The sequence below is a fragment of the Pezoporus wallicus genome, unplaced genomic scaffold (assembly GCF_028554395.1).
Source record: "Pezoporus wallicus isolate ANWC-B61680 ecotype Strahan unplaced genomic scaffold, APGP_CSIRO_Pwel_v1 contig_5352, whole genome shotgun sequence".
Taxonomy (NCBI): Eukaryota; Metazoa; Chordata; class Aves; order Psittaciformes; family Psittacidae; genus Pezoporus; species Pezoporus wallicus.
The window spans coordinates 2,876,775-2,892,038 of record NW_026639660.1 but is presented as its reverse complement, the minus strand read 5'-3'; the positions used below and the strand labels follow the sequence as shown (position 1 = coordinate 2,892,038).

The 15,264-nt window shown below is 47.9% G+C and overlaps 1 protein-coding gene across 14 annotated transcripts in view; it reads right to left on the bottom strand.

The window, feature by feature from the left end:
* Positions 1–15,264, bottom strand: part of TJAP1 (tight junction associated protein 1) — a 38,723-nt gene that overhangs the window by 4,738 nt on the left and 18,721 nt on the right. For 4 of the 14 annotated variants that reach the window (XM_057415437.1, XM_057415438.1, XM_057415441.1 and 1 more), the window contains exons 2-9: positions 11,917–12,011; positions 7,933–8,091; positions 5,320–5,348; positions 4,037–4,198; positions 3,312–3,378; positions 2,817–2,846; positions 1,565–1,672; positions 772–855 (exon numbers count right to left, since the gene is read on the bottom strand). In XM_057415437.1, the coding sequence (XP_057271420.1) occupies positions 772–855; positions 1,565–1,672; positions 2,817–2,846; positions 3,312–3,378; positions 4,037–4,198; positions 5,320–5,348; positions 7,933–8,091; positions 11,917–11,997 (720 nt within the window). In that variant the 5' untranslated portion in view covers positions 11,998–12,011. The other 10 variants (XM_057415444.1, XM_057415445.1, XM_057415446.1 and 7 more) reach the window with 9 other exon arrangements.

The following is a 15,264-nucleotide window of genomic DNA, read 5'->3' as shown; positions in this document are numbered from 1 at the left end:
AGAGAGGTCAAGGTTACCCGAGCAGTAACTGATACACTGACCTCAAGAGTGCTAATTTGAGACACAATCGGGAGGGTGACATACTGGTCACCTGCTAAGTTAAAAAAGACAAGCACGTGGTTTTGCTGAGAGGAATCTAAGAAGGGATGGAGACTGGGGGTATGGCAAAGAGAGCGCTGCAGTAGGGGCCTGAATGATACTTCCAACCGAAGAAGTGATGTTACTAATGTGGAAGGCCTGAACTCAGTATCTGCTTATCCTGAGGGCATGATGAGCTGAACAGACTCCACGAGGGGGAGTATGATTTGGTACCAACTTCTCCCACTCAAGCCTAAAAGACATCCTGAATGCTGCCTCCCATATTTCTCCTTGGAGTAAGAAGTGAAGCCAGGCCAGACTATTGCAGCTCAACTCCTTATCAGGCACATGGACCTTCCATGTGGACAGGTGAGGAAGGGAAGAGGACAGAGCAGGGTAAGAGAGAGGTCTGTCCTCCTGCCAGCTCCCATCAGGCACCCAGCAGGCTATCAAATTCAAGGTTATTGTGCTTTTTATAACAGCTCCTAGCTGAGCTGTGAAATGGAGCTGGCGTGAAAGAGGAGATGGCAGAGGCTCTGTGATGCTTCTCAGTGGGAGTGGGAACAGGAGCCCTCCCCTACCATCTATCTGAGGCTGAACGAGACCAACAGCCCTGCAGAGAAGGCTGAAGCAAGCAAGATGAAGGCAAGACCACGAGCCCTTCTTCCCCACCTCAGCAGGACGGCTACTCACATCAGCAAACTTGTGGTTCCTGAAGTGGGACTTGTTACACTTCAGCAGCTGTACTGCAAGGTTACAGTCTTGTCGATAGCGCTCCTGCAAGAAGGGCATAGGTGTGCAACAGTGTTAGACTGGACCCATCTCTTACCCAAAAATGCACCAGCTGATCAGATGCTGCTGGCACAGAAGCAGGAAGAGGTATGTGATGAATCACTCATGAGGACACCTGTCATTCCCTCTTTTCCACACCCCTTTGTATTTCCTTTCAACTCAGTCAAGGTGTTCCTTTAAACTCCAGTCCTTGTCCAGACACATACAGTCAGTGTGTCAACACTCTCTCCCTCAGGAGATTTTAATAGTCTCCAAAAGTCCCACCAGATTTGCTATCCCATCCCAAAGCTCTCAACCATGCCTGAAGACACTGCCCTCTTGCAAACAGACAGATTGGAGGGAGTTGAGGGCAGCTAACAGATACAAGCAGCAAACCCAGGAACTTCTCTATTAATGGTGTAGAAAAAGCATCAACTTCCTCCCAGCACTCGAGTAGATGACCCCTCTGCTGATACAGCCTGGACTCAGGTCAAACTAAACTCAGAAGAGCCAATACATCAGACTTGAAGATCAGGTCTTCCTTGCTCAAACCCTCAGACACTTTTCTGTTTGTCTGTCCCTACTGCTGTGCACAGCTTCCACACTTTCACACATAATGAAGTCACTCACATGCTTCTTTACACTAATAACTTTCAACAAGAGGAAAAGCCCACACCTCACAGACTTTCACAGCCATTTGCAGACTAACACTTACATTGAGTTCCTCCAGTTTATTGATGGTGGTTTTGGCATCAAGCAATTTATTAGTGAGCTCTACAATCTCCCAGTCCAGTGTCTTGCGGTCCATCTCTGCCTTTTTAATCTGGGATGCAAGAACACCAGATGTAAATCTCCCCAGAAGAGAAGCACTTGGCTTCACCACCCACCTCTACCCGAGCATAGCACAAAGACATGCTCAGCTGGGACACAAAAACTTCCAGATAGACAGACAAGGGGGACAGCTACAGAGAACAGGTTGAGTTCAAACCTCCTGAACACAGTATCTCTTTCTACAGCACAAGCAGTGCCTGGTGGAAAACTAGTGGTTTTGAACACTCAATCCCATCCTGCCATTGGCAGCAAAGACCTCTGAGCTTGTGATACCCAGCCCTCTTCTCTGGGACAACAGAACAAGAACACTGCCCATTAAGATTCAGCAGCCAGTGCTGAATGGACAAAAGAGTTTTTGGCAGGGTGAGGGCATTATCTTTAAAGGGTTTAAGCCTTGCTCTAGTAAGAAAAAGGACCTTTATAGCTTCACGTAGAGGTCAGTTAATGCCCTCCCTAATGCAGACAATCTTGCCTCTTTAGAGTCCCTAACAGTTGAGATGCAGGGCTGATAGAGACCCAGATGTAATAGCAGAGAGGGGTAACAGTTCAGAACAACCAAGCCATTCCCTTCTCAAGAAGTTCTTCCAACACTGCACAAGGGTGCTGGAGGCTGAGACAATCAGGGCCCAGCTGTGCATCAGGGTGCAGCACAGCAACACACAAGGGGGTCAGGTAGAACAATGCTTTCCACATATACAGTCTCTTCAGGCACTAGCACAATGAATATAAACTCAAGAAATTCAAGTGCTAGAACCAAAGAAATCTCATACTGGGATACAGGGAGGCAATCAGCACCTCAGCTGTTCAACTTGCCTGCTCACAGCTGGGAAGGGGAAGGAAAAGGAGCAAACAAAGCTCATAGCCATCTGTATCTTGTGCAGTGCCACAGCTTATGGGCACCACTTCCCAACACGCCATGCTCCAGCTGGCTCAGAGTCAAACACTCTTCAGATGGAGCACTGCAAGCTGGGACGTGCTGCATCTGTGGGCAGCTGCTGGATACCAGGTGAGCCCTTGGCTGGACGAGGGCCGGGGCCCCTCCATCTGGGGTGGTGTTTGTGGGACTGACAATGGAACCAACAGGCTGAAACACGTAGAGAGGAGAAAGAAAAAACACACAAACGAAAAGACGCAACTGCAAAAATCCAGCTTTGGCTGAGAGAGGCCTGAGCGATGAGTGCGCCCAGCGTGTGCCAGCGGCAGCATGGGGAGGAGAGAGAGAGAGAGGGAGGGAGAGAAAAGAAACAGCCATGAGTGTTATGAATGCACACAACAGACATATATGCACATTTGTTCTGTTCTGACTGCCCCCGTCCTCCCAGGATGACCACCCAGAGACTGGCTGACATATCCCTGGCATTTTGAGAGGGACTGAAGCAACATGACGGAATACCATGCAATTATGTGTTGTGGGGAGCCAAAGCTCACATGCATGACCAAGCAGGGGCTCAGTAAACGAAGAAAACAGTTCATGACACTAGCAAGAATGGGGAATAGATAGTCAAGGCCAGAATCTCACTCTTCACCCACTGCCGCATCTGCTGAGTAAAGCCAGTGCCCCTCACCCCATCTGCTCCTAACACACAGGTCTCTTCCACCTCCTCTCTGTAGTTACTTAATAGAGCACTTACCAGGGCATGCAGCTTCTCCTCCAGGTCCTGGTTGGTTCTCTGGGAAGCTGTGTAGCTGTTCTGCAACCTACAGAAACAAGATTGTACACATGGGAACAGATCTCAGGCACCTACTCAAGTCCTCTTCATAGCTGCCAAGCAAAACACCAACTCCACAACTACAGAAAGACTGGTACTAAGACAACCAGGTATATTAGCTATGCCTTACCTCTGCCACATAATAGCCTTCAGGCCCCATGTTACTGGAGGCAAGATAAGCTTGGCTGGGTGAAAGGATCTTACAGAGGAGGGTATAAATGACTTTGGAGGACTCCTCCAAGCTATGTCATGTATCAGCATGTGACCAGTGATTGGCATTGATTTTTAATTGAGATACTTTCCAGGTAAAGTGATGTATTCTTTTGTAACCATCAAGAGAATGGAGTGTAGAAGGAGCCACCAGTGGCTCCTTTCACACATGTTGAGTAACCATCCAAGATGGATCCTGCCTTCCATCCAACAGATGAAGAATTCCCTGTTCCTCACACTGGGAGCATTCCTACACTGTACCCTGGAGGAAGGAATGGCTGCAGAGCCTTTAACTCTCCCACAGTCTAGCAGTGAACCTTTCTGAGGATGCAGCATGGTTTTGATTCACAGAACAGGGCACAGCCTGCTCACGCCAGCTGAGCGAGTCCTTGGTGGGAGAGATCTCTCCGATTCTGACTCTCGTTTTCTTTTCATACCTACGGAATTTGTCCTTGAATTTCTCCAGCTCCTCACGGTTCTGGCCCAGCTCCATCTCCAGGTAGTCCTGACCAGACTCCAGCTCCCTCTCCATCGCTTCCATTTTGTTAGTCACATATGTCAGCCGGCGGCGCAGCTCCTCATTCTCATGCTGCAATAGCCTGTGGCACACAGGAACAACATACCACTGAGTGCACAAAGGGTACTCCACACCAGCACCTCCACCCTGCTGCCTTGCTCTAGGGCCTGAGACCCCACATGGGGGCCCCATGAAGTCAAGAACTGAAGTGGCAGGAGACTCCAGAACATGCAGTGAGAGGTGCATCTCTATCAGGAAAGAGAGACTCAAACTCTCTTGGAACAGGGACAAAGAAGCACGTACCAGCTGGCCAGCCATGGCTCCCAGCTCCCTCTCTGGTTACAATGCCTGAATAAAGCCCACTAGCCAGATGAGCTGTGCAGCTCCTGTGTCCTTCACTAGTGAATGAAACCCAGTCAATAATTTATCACAGTCCAGGTTAGAAGAGTTGAAGGCAAAAAGAGTAAACTCATCTCCCTTGAACCTGTTCAAAAGCCCTCACCCCTTAATACACGGTGGAAAGAGGACTCCATACAGCCTTAATGCCAGAAGCAGAGGTGGTGGGGTGCATTTACAGATGTGATCACAGCTGCCAGTCAATCCCATTCCAACACAAACTGCTTCATTCCTCCCCAGCCAGGACATGCTTCGTGGTCAGAATGATTTCCTGTTATTTTTCATTCCTTTGTGCTCAGTTGCTTGGAGAAACCCAGAAGAGCACTGCTTGCTTCTCTTTGGCAGTGCAAACCTGCTCTTCACTATGGCTTGGAGCTCTGTGCTAGCAGTTTTCTGTGCCCCACACGACCACTAGTAAAGAGCTCAGCTCTCACCCTCAGTCAGCAGCAGGGCTTCTGCATACTGCTTCTGGTGGCTTACACCGAAACTAGAGGGTTAAAAAAGGCAATCCTCTCTCCACTTATATTAAAGGCTTCATGTCTTACTTTCTTTCACACCCACCAACTCTTCTGCCTGCACCCGCACTGAGGATCTCTGTTCCCTCCCTCTCCAGAGGGAAAGATATGCAAGGCAGAGATTGGCAAGGCACAGACTAGAGCTTTGCCCACACGGCCCCAAGAAGGTTGAAGGAGAGGAGCCTGAAGGTCCAGTCGTCTTCACTGTGCAGGTGGCACAGGGAAGGATGTGAGGAATCAGCACCCACACAGTTGTAGTATGACAGGCATAAAGGGGGAGCAGGACACTTACTTCATCCTTTCTGCATCCGTCAAGGGTTCCTGCACAGGGAAGAAAACAGCTATGAGATTCAAAGGAGGAGCTGGTGTCTCATACTGCCCTAAAGGGCAGAGTCTTGGTTGCTAGACCCTTCCAGGATCTGTACACAATGCTCAGCTGTTTGATACCAAGCCAGACCATGTGTTCTGGTTCAGGGTAGAAGAGCTAGACTAGAAACCACCACACAAGTTAGGCAACTTTACTCTCCCACGATTCAATCTCAGCATCTCTTGTAATATCACCACCTTAGCTGGTATTTCAGCTTCCTCCACAACCGCAGTTAGTGGGTAGCAGGAACCTCACAGCCCAGAATACACTGATGATTAAATTGTCACGACAGTAATCACAACACCCTTGAAGCCCCACAAAAAGAATGAGAGTCATTTGGGAGCTGAAAAATGTGCTACCATTTCCACCACCCAGATAGTGCTGTGAAAAGGGTTCCTTTCTGCAGACCTGAAACCAGCCACTGTAACTATTCTAGGAGAGCAGAACAAACACCAAAGGTCACAAAAAGCTGTGAAAGAAATTAATGTTCTGGGCAAGTTCTCCAGAGATTGCTGGAGCAGGGATCTACAGAACATGGGGATACAGCACAGTGACAAGAGCACACCCCTCAGCTATTCTCACTTCCTTTGCACTCTCTGTGTTAACCCCTGAGATGGCTGCTGCCTGCCAGCATGGCTGGCAGAGATTTCATTAGCATCAGAAGCAAAATACTTTTTGTGAAAGCCCAAGATTGTGACCATTGTCACAAAGCCCAAGCTGCCCATAGGTTATTTTTGGTGCTTGGTACTAACGGCACTGCACAAACCCGAAGTGCTGCCATGTTTCAGGTTGTCCATTAAGTGTCACAGCCAGTTCTGGGCAGAGAGGCCATCTCACAGACAGTTGTGGATGAGGTTGTTGAGCTGCTAGCAATACTACAGAAGCAAACCACCCCAGTCTAGGCCTTAAGACATCACAGGGCTGCTTCCTTCATCAATGCACACTTTAAAAGAATGATCCTTACCGCCTGCATACATTCTTCTATCCCTAAAGGCAAAGCATCAATCCATTCTTTTCTCACATCCTGACCCCACATGGCAATTGGTTAATTAATGTAAAATTATCTAGCAACTGCTACCTCTGCCCCCACAAAAACATATATAGCAGGTACTAGTGACCAGGCAAAAGGCTCTCACTCTCCCCACTGGCATTACAGACTAGATGAGATTCAGGTGGGAGCTTTGGCTTTTGCGAGACCCCTGTCTGTAAGCCAGTGGCCCTGGCACCTACCTTGTTTAGTGCAAGGCTCAGGGAAGGGGAGGCTTTAGATGGGGCAGACCCTTCCTCCTGACTACAGCATGCTGGAGTGGAGAAGGATCCTTTCTCTGAGTAGCTTGGCTTCACTGCACTCTTCTGCCCAAGTTTAGCGCACAGATGGTGTGGCTGTAGTAGCTGTGAACGAGGACTGCTTTCATCCCTTCTGCTCTCTGCACTCCTTTTCCAAGAAGACAGTGAGTGCTGCTGCCTGGAGGATGTTCCTCCCAACCCCAGGTCTGCCAGCTGCTTCAGCTCATACTGACACAGATCTACTACCCTCCTCTCTACAGAAAGGAGTTTTCCCTTGCTGTCTTTCCTCCCAAGGGCAGGTTTCTTTCTTAGTCTGGAAGCTCTCTCAGCCTCCTCAGAACACTTTCTCTGGCATGAAGCCATTCCCAGCTCCTCACATTTAATTTCTGCTCTTCTTCTGCTCAGGTGGGGGGATCTTTCAGCTACACGCTTGGTTTTAACCCCTTGGCCTTCTGGCACAGATCTTCTGGGGAGAAGGGTAAAGTTCTGGTCTTGTTCTGCTCCCCTGGTCTCTCGCAGTGAACGCAAGCGGATGGGACTCAGCACCCGCTGGGTAATCTCATCCAGGAATTTGGAGAACTGCAGTTTTTCCTCCGTGATCTTCTCCCTGTGCTTGACAGAGCCAGCAGCACTGCTGCTGCTGTGCTCCAGTGACTGCTTCTCCTGTTGGCTGAGGCAGAGCTGAGGATCACTGTACTTGCGTGAGCTGCGGCCATGGGAAAGCGTCTCCACTGACTGGGACTTGCGTAAGCTCTCAGGGCACGGGCCTCCTGTGTTAGTCTGCTTCAGGATTCCTTTGAGAGGCAGGTGGGTAGAGGAGACCTGAAACTTCCTTGGTGTCAGGACTTCAGGAGGCTCTTTAAACATAAGTGAGCGTTCCAGGCTTCTGCTCTTGAAGGAGCAAGTGGGATGGTGTCTTTCATCTTCAGGCACCACGACTGTCTCCATGCTACGGCTCACAAATCTACTGCGGTGCCCATGACTGTGGGTTGGGCACCGCCTTCCACTTCGCTGCCCCATCTTCCCACCATGAGGAAGTGCTGGCAAGACAGTCTGGCTCTTGATGTTCAATTCTGCTTTGCACCCTGTCACTTCCTTCTCACTGCTGGACTCCAGGGACCACGATGAGGAGAAGTTCAGGTTGCAAAACTCAAACGCCTGTGCCTGCTTGAGCTGTCCTGCCTTGTTGTAACTAAACCCTGTTTGCTGGTGCAATGGTGTTAAGCCCTTTGCCACCCGGCAAGCTGTTACCTGACTCTGTTCAGCCAAGATCACTCCATCCTGGTCATCCCGGATGATGGGTACCTCATGGCGGATCTCCCGATGTTGCGGGGGTGCCTTGCGGTAAGGCTTCTTTGACGGAGCGGTGCTTGACATCCTCCCACCTGTGTGGCTCCAAAAGCAGGTTACCTACCAACAGCAGAAAGTGCATAGAGGAGAGAGTCACAGGTGCTCCATCGAACCCTAGAAGTGACCCAGCAGGAATCTGGCTCCGCTGGAGTCCCAGAGCTGGTCCCCATGCAGAGTGCTAACAGAGCTAGGAAAGGATGTGGCTGCAATCCTTGAGCAGCGGCTGCAGGAGAGGGAGCAAAGTAAGAGGTAGCTGTGTCCTTCTCCCAGCCAGTGATAGCAGAGGGCTGGCACATCCTCTCCCCCCTCTACACACGCAGTTTGTATGTATCTGGATTATATATAGCAAACGAGAACAGACCTCACAGCAGCATATTGATTAGGCTCTTTAGGAAAGGCCTTTTCCAATATGGAAACTGCAAGCCTTTACAGGCAGCAGTGACAGCTGGAGCACTCGTTATTGATCCTGTTCTGTCACTGTCAGCAGGGACTATGTGGGAGGAGACTCCAACCACTAAAGAGCCCAAACCTAGAAGTTTTTGGCTTACACTAGAATCCCAATGGAGCAGACCATAGGAGTCTTGTCAGAAGGAGGTATCATACCATACCAAATGCTCACTGTCAGAAAAAACCAAGACCACCCCCAAGTCATAGGTGGCATTGAATTAGGATGGCAATGCCCTTGATGTTGGTACCTTAAGCCAGATTTTGCAACATGCATCAGTACCACTAGCGGAAGGATCAAATTAGTCCCTTTACCCCAGCCATGCTGGGCATGGAGCTGATGCAGGAGCTGTAGCAGCAGAAGAGCAAAAAAATGAGGTAGAAGGAAAGCAGCTATCTTGTACACATGGAAGAATCTCCTTCCTTTCCACCATGTTGGGACTGCAGTGGAGGGCAGGAAGACTTACCTCCAAGCAGCCAGGATTTCAATCACCCCACTGTACACAAGACAAGAAGTCTTGGAGCTGCCAATCAGTCCTTGCAGAGCCCAGTACCAGATATTCCCTGATGACAGCATATAGTTCATAGTTGCCTTACATTTGAGGTAAGCACCTGCTTCTCATTCCCCTTTCACTTGCTGGATCCTAACACTGATTAAGTCTAGCATTTCTGCAATCCTCACTTGACCTGCAGAACTTCAAAGTGCTCATATCAACTCATATCACCCTCTCCCTGCTTCTACAGGCAGGGCCATTTGACTCCCATTCACATACCTTCAAGACAGTTCAGTCAATGGATACCACTGGGCCAGTGACCTAGCAGATTTCACTTGCTTTGTGTTTTGGCCAGTGGAGTTTTACATGCTAAGTGTCTCAATGGAGCCACAAGAATTCTCTCCAACTCTTACCCCTCTTGCCTATCTGCATCTTCTTGACACTTAGACTGAATCCTCTGGGAGGACTGTCACATGTGAGGTGCTTGCACCAAGCACAGAGTGGCTCCAAGCCACAGCAGGCTTTACACTTACACTTTGCAAGCTAGCCTCCATGCCGCTAAAAACAGAAACTCACAGAAGATTCTCACACCTTTCCAGAGTCATGAACAACTTCCTAGCACTAACAAGTCATTCCCTCAAGGTCCCATCTCCTAAAAAAAAATCAAGTAGGTGAAGAAATCGCTAATACCTCAGAAAAATCACATTCAGAATACTGAATGCACATTCTATTACATCCCCAAGCAAAACAGATGGGTCTGACTTGTTAGGAATGCTGAAATTCTGAGCAGAAGCAGGTTTGTCAACACCATCAAATAGGAGATCTAGGGGACTCTTCTGTCAGCTCCTTCCAGGCTAAGGACAGTAGATGCACAAAGATATATCCCAAGCTGAAATAACAGTCATATCTCTAGCCTATGAGGACCTGAGCACTTACCAGCCTGGGCTCAAATTCAAAGCCTCATGAAGCAGGGACACTCATGCAGATGCCCTGAAGAAGAGAAACAAATAGTTTAGCATACAGTAAAGCAGCTGGTTTGAAATCTCACCCCATGAATATGTTAGAAATAGGAAATGTGTATAACCAAGAACAACTGTATGACCATGTCACTCCAGGTACCTGCATCAGACCTTCTGAAAGTAAATGAAATCAGCTCAGGGTAGTTGAGCCACGTAGCTCAGCCAGAGCTGGAAAAGCACCTGGCAGGGACAAGTCCAAGGCACTTGGGCAACTGGGACCACACAAACCCAAAATTCACGAAGCTATAGCTTCAAGGAAACCTTAGTTCCAGTAAGGACCAAACAAACTTCCCATGAAATGGGACCCTCCCAGCTACTTCTTCTTGCTAACTGTGCAAGGATGCTAACTGTGAAGCCTTCAGCACAGAAGTTTGGTAATGCTAACAATTACCTCACACATTCTTTTAAGTCAGTGTTTCTCACCTACAAATGAGCTGGCAATTATCAGGCTCTTGTTTGAGCCAAAACATTATGTCCTTGTGCCTACAGCTGTGATAACCCACACCTCCACTAGAGAGGAAGGCAAGCTAATCTGACTTCCAGCAAGTAGCACGCCATGTTCTACCTTGCTGCTAACAAGCCTCTCTAAAATAAGTGTCCAGCCAATCAAGGATATGTAATACAAGTTCAGAAACAACATTCCTCTGTGTTTAAAAGCCCAGCATACCGTCCTGGTTTTGACTGGGCTAGAGTTAATTTTCTTCTTAGTAGCTATGTTTTGGATTTAGGATGAGAATAACATTGATAAGACATCAACGTTTTAGTTGTTGCCAAGTACCACTTTCCCTAGTCAGGGACTTTTCAGCTTCTCTCACCACCCCACCACCAAGTAGGCTGTGGGGCACAAGAAGTTGGGAGGGGACCCAGCCAAGACAGCTGATCCCAACTGGCCAAAGGGATATTCCATACCATGATGTATATTGGTATATAAACTAAGGGGAAAGTTGGCTAAGGACCACTGCTCAGAACTGGCTAGGCACTGGTCAGTGGGTGGTGAGCAACTACATTATGCATCACTTGTTTTGTATAGTGGGGAGCGAGTGAGCAGCTGTGTCATGCTTAGTTGCTGGCTGGGGTTAAACTATCACAGGCACCCATCATTACAAGAAGAGGAGTGGGTTGATCTGGGAGCCAGCTGTAAGAGCATAGCTCTGTGGCCATCACACTGCCACTAGCATGAGAGAGACTGCAGCGGAGCCTTCCTTTCTTCCCTGATGAGCTGCTGCTGTGCTGCTTTCTCCCTTGTCAATGGCACCAAGCCCTGGGAGGGCACAGGGTGTGCAGCAGTTGTACATACACAGAGAAAACCAGACTGAAGCTGAATAGAACAGGCAAGCAACCAGGACCACGCAAACTCAAGCTCTGCCAAAACAAACTAAATAGGTGCCCTAGCGCTGGCCCTGCCCCAACAAGCTGTCTGGCCCTTTTCCTTACTACAATGCTATAGTCGGGTCTCAACTAGCACAGGAATAAAAACAGCTTCACAACAGCAGAACAGGGGAAGAAAGCAAAGAGAGGGAGAACACAGACCTCCAGGAAGGACCAGGCCAGCATAGTTTGAATCTGCTTTTCCACCAACTCCCAGCAGGAGCTGGCTCAGCATCAGCAACATGGGCTGGCAGACAAGCAGAGGCTTCCAGGAACAGCTGCACCCATGGGTCCACACATGTTCCCATTGCAGTGGGGCTCAGAACAAACATGCCAAGCAAGGGCCTCCCTGTCTCTTAGCACATAGTTCCCTCAGGCCCAAACAGGACTGTCCTGCTTCCTACCCCAGAGCCAGCAACTATACTACCCCCTCCATCTCATCCCCACCTACCTGGAAAAGATACTGGGATTCAAAACCTACCCTCATAATCTGAAAATTTCCAGAGACACTTAAATACTCACAGTGCCTCCAGACAACTTTCCCTCAAACAAGGACTTACAGATCCAATGTGACGATGTGTCCAAACATTTCTGGCCACTTGTTTCTGAATCAGCTTTCCCCTGTCAGCATCCAGCAGCATCTGGCCAACAGCTCCTGAAACATGAGAAAGGAAACTTCGTGTCAGTCACCTATCAGCACAACACATGGAAACTGCCAGGCATGCGTCAAGCAACCCACAGCCAGGTGCCAGGGCAGAAGCTGGCAACAAACTGCTGCACCATCAGGCTACTATCTAGTGCCAGGACCCTTCTGTGAAATAAGCTCATCTTCACCATGTCCCAGAAAAGGAAGGTCTTTTAACCATCTCTCCACTAAGCAGGATACCTGTGCAGACCAGTAACTAACCTCTGAAAGGCAGCTGTTTTTTCTAGATGGCTGGAGTGAGTCACTGCTTCCCCACCTGCATTCCTGTACACGACCAGGAGTTCAGCCTCTCTCATTCTGATCCAACCACCCTGCCACAATCACCTAGTTTTGTTCTGCAGACTTCCCTGCACTGAACAGCACAGTTAAGCCCTCCTTGCTTACAATACCTGAACATCCTTTGCTACCACAAAGATAATTCCAAGGTGGCTCAATTCACCACACCTCTGTTCAGAGAGAAGCAGACGCTCTCTTCAGAACAGATTTGTGCTCCAAAGCAGAAATGGATATAGGTAATATCCACAAATAGAAGGTGGTACAAATGCTGCTCATCACACTATTCACAAGCTTCTCTCTGAAGGAGCTTCCAGTCAAGTCCACATTCCGAATACCCTGGAGAAACTCAGCTTTAGCCTGGAGCTACAGCAGGCAGTAGCTCTTCAGCTATCCTAATTAGCAACGTAATACAAGAGGAAACTTAACCTCCTGGTTCCTTTTATCTGCCTTTTCCATCTCTCATCAGTAATGTTCCTTAACATTTACAGTCCTCTTCCTAGCAGGCTACCGTCTGCAGTAGGTCCAATTCTATTTTCTTCTAGCCACTACCCGCTGTAGTTCCAGTCTCATTTCTAAGCTCAGTTACAGCTTCACTGGAATGGCTCACTGAGGGCTGCAAGGCTTGGATTCACACTGATCAGCATCAGCAATAGTAACATCTTCCAGGCAAACAGACATGAACACACAAAGGGTCAGAAGACTGCAGGGGAAACCCAGCAATTTGCTTTGTCAGTGCAAAAAGCTGTGGATTCCTCTGCCCCCTCACAAATACAAAACACTCACAACCTCTTCACAGTGAGGGAGTGCAGCGACAGTCACTGAGTGCACCTGCACAGGGAGTATCCAAACCTGATGCTAGCTGTTTTTACCAGAAAGCACCCCTCAGTGTAAAATTCACTTGAGAGCAGCTATGTTCTCTATGTGATATAGAGAGAAAAGCAAAACCTTTACCACACACTAGGAACAGACGCAACCTAGCACAGAATTGCTTAAGACTATTCTGCACAGGACCCACAGAACTAACAGCCACTTGGCATGCATGCAAAATCCCAACACAACTTGTTAGCATCTCTTTGTCTCCACTTACAAGAAAGAGGTCCACAGAATACAAAAAAGGTCCAAAAAGAAACCCTTTGAACAAAAAAGGGAAAGCACCAAAGAAGAAAAAGCAATATCTGTAGGCACCTACTGTTTTCCTGACACTTGACAAGTCCCTTGAGTCTTGAGGTAGCTAATACTTAGCTCTGGTTCTAAGATGCACACTTTGAACCAGGTTTCTGCCTGCTTGCTGTTACAGCAGCTGAACATTCCCTGTAAAGAGGCAGAGGACTTGCAGAGTTGTCCTCATCATCACCTTCTCCTGCGTTGCCTTTTCTGACCTTATAAAACAGCCTGCTTACCAGTGTTCAGGGTCAGCAGTCTCCCTCAACAGATAAATGGTGACTATGTTGCAGAGACTGTTTCTTATTTCAGGCACTGTGTCATCTTTCCAGCCTTTTCTTCTTAAAAGCAGCATTCTTTAATCTTGCTTTTTATTCAGAAAGATAAATTTGTATGACAGATAAAATACATTCCAGAACACAATCACAGTTATATTTGTTTCTAATGGAACACTACAGAAAGATTCCCTGGCTATCAGCGTACTCAAAAAAACTCCAAATGCAATACCCACATGTAAATAAAATGCTACTACTGGCCTGGGCCACATATCTGATCACCACAGCTAACCCAGAATTTTCACTCTGTGTGGGCCAACCTATACTCTGAATGCATACCCAACACAGGACGTTGGCACATCCTGTTTTAGGGGGCAACAACATCTTTCCACTAGCATCATGTGAAGCAAAAGCAAGAGAAGCTTGTCCAGTTGCCTTCCTGTGCTTGTGAACAGAGGCAACCTCAGCCTCCATATGTCTCAAGCCAGGCTAAGTGAGAAGCTATAAACCTGATCAAACCTAATCAGCAAGATGGATGATGCAATAAATGCTTCAAGAGGTCTCGTCCAGGACAGACAAACAAGCTGTGTGAAGTTAAAGGTAGCACCTGTAGACTGCTGGTGCCAAGTACAATGGAAATGGACTGCAAGGTTATTAAAGGACACTTTAACATTTAATGAGAGACATATTTTCATTCAGAGAAGACATATCAGAAGTATGTTCAGATCAATTCTGTTGCTGGCTACTTTGAAGCTCAAGATAAAAGGATGGCAGCTCCTAGCGCAGACACATCTCACTTCTGCTTGTATATTAACGCTCACGATTCAGATCTGACTAACAGCATTATAGTGACTTGGATTAAAACTCAGTTTCAGGAGGATTATTGCTCATTCCTGCTTTTCCATACCGATTAACCTTGCCTATTAGACAGAAACCTCTGTTCCCTACATGGGAACAATTCCAAGAGCGATCAAGAAAAAGGGATCAGGCTAGCTGCTGAACAACAGTCCATGTAACAAGCCCTACTTAACACCTAACGTATTTCCAAAGAAAATTAAATCCCTAGACTCTACAGTCTTACATAGTTCTTGTTGAATGTAAATACCACTGGACATATCCCATGTCTTTCATACCTACTGCACCCTGCAGAAATCTCTCAAAAGTAATTAGAATTGTACTTTGCTTACAGTCCCGCTCCCTCCTCCCACAATACAAAGATCCCATCTCCCTAATCTAGTTGCACTCCGTATCCTCCAGTACCCCATTTTATTATCTATACTCTTTGCTGTGTTAACAATAGTTTAGCTTCTCTAGCCCTTTTATGAAAGCCAGGACAGAGCAGCACTGCCCAAGAAACACTACCATTGCTAATATGTAACTGGAATAGAAGGCAACAGCTGATTGACATCTGAACAGGAACAGGGCAGGAAGCAAAGGACCCGAATCCAATCCCCAGAAGGAATGTTAATGGAGAACAAAAATACCCAGGG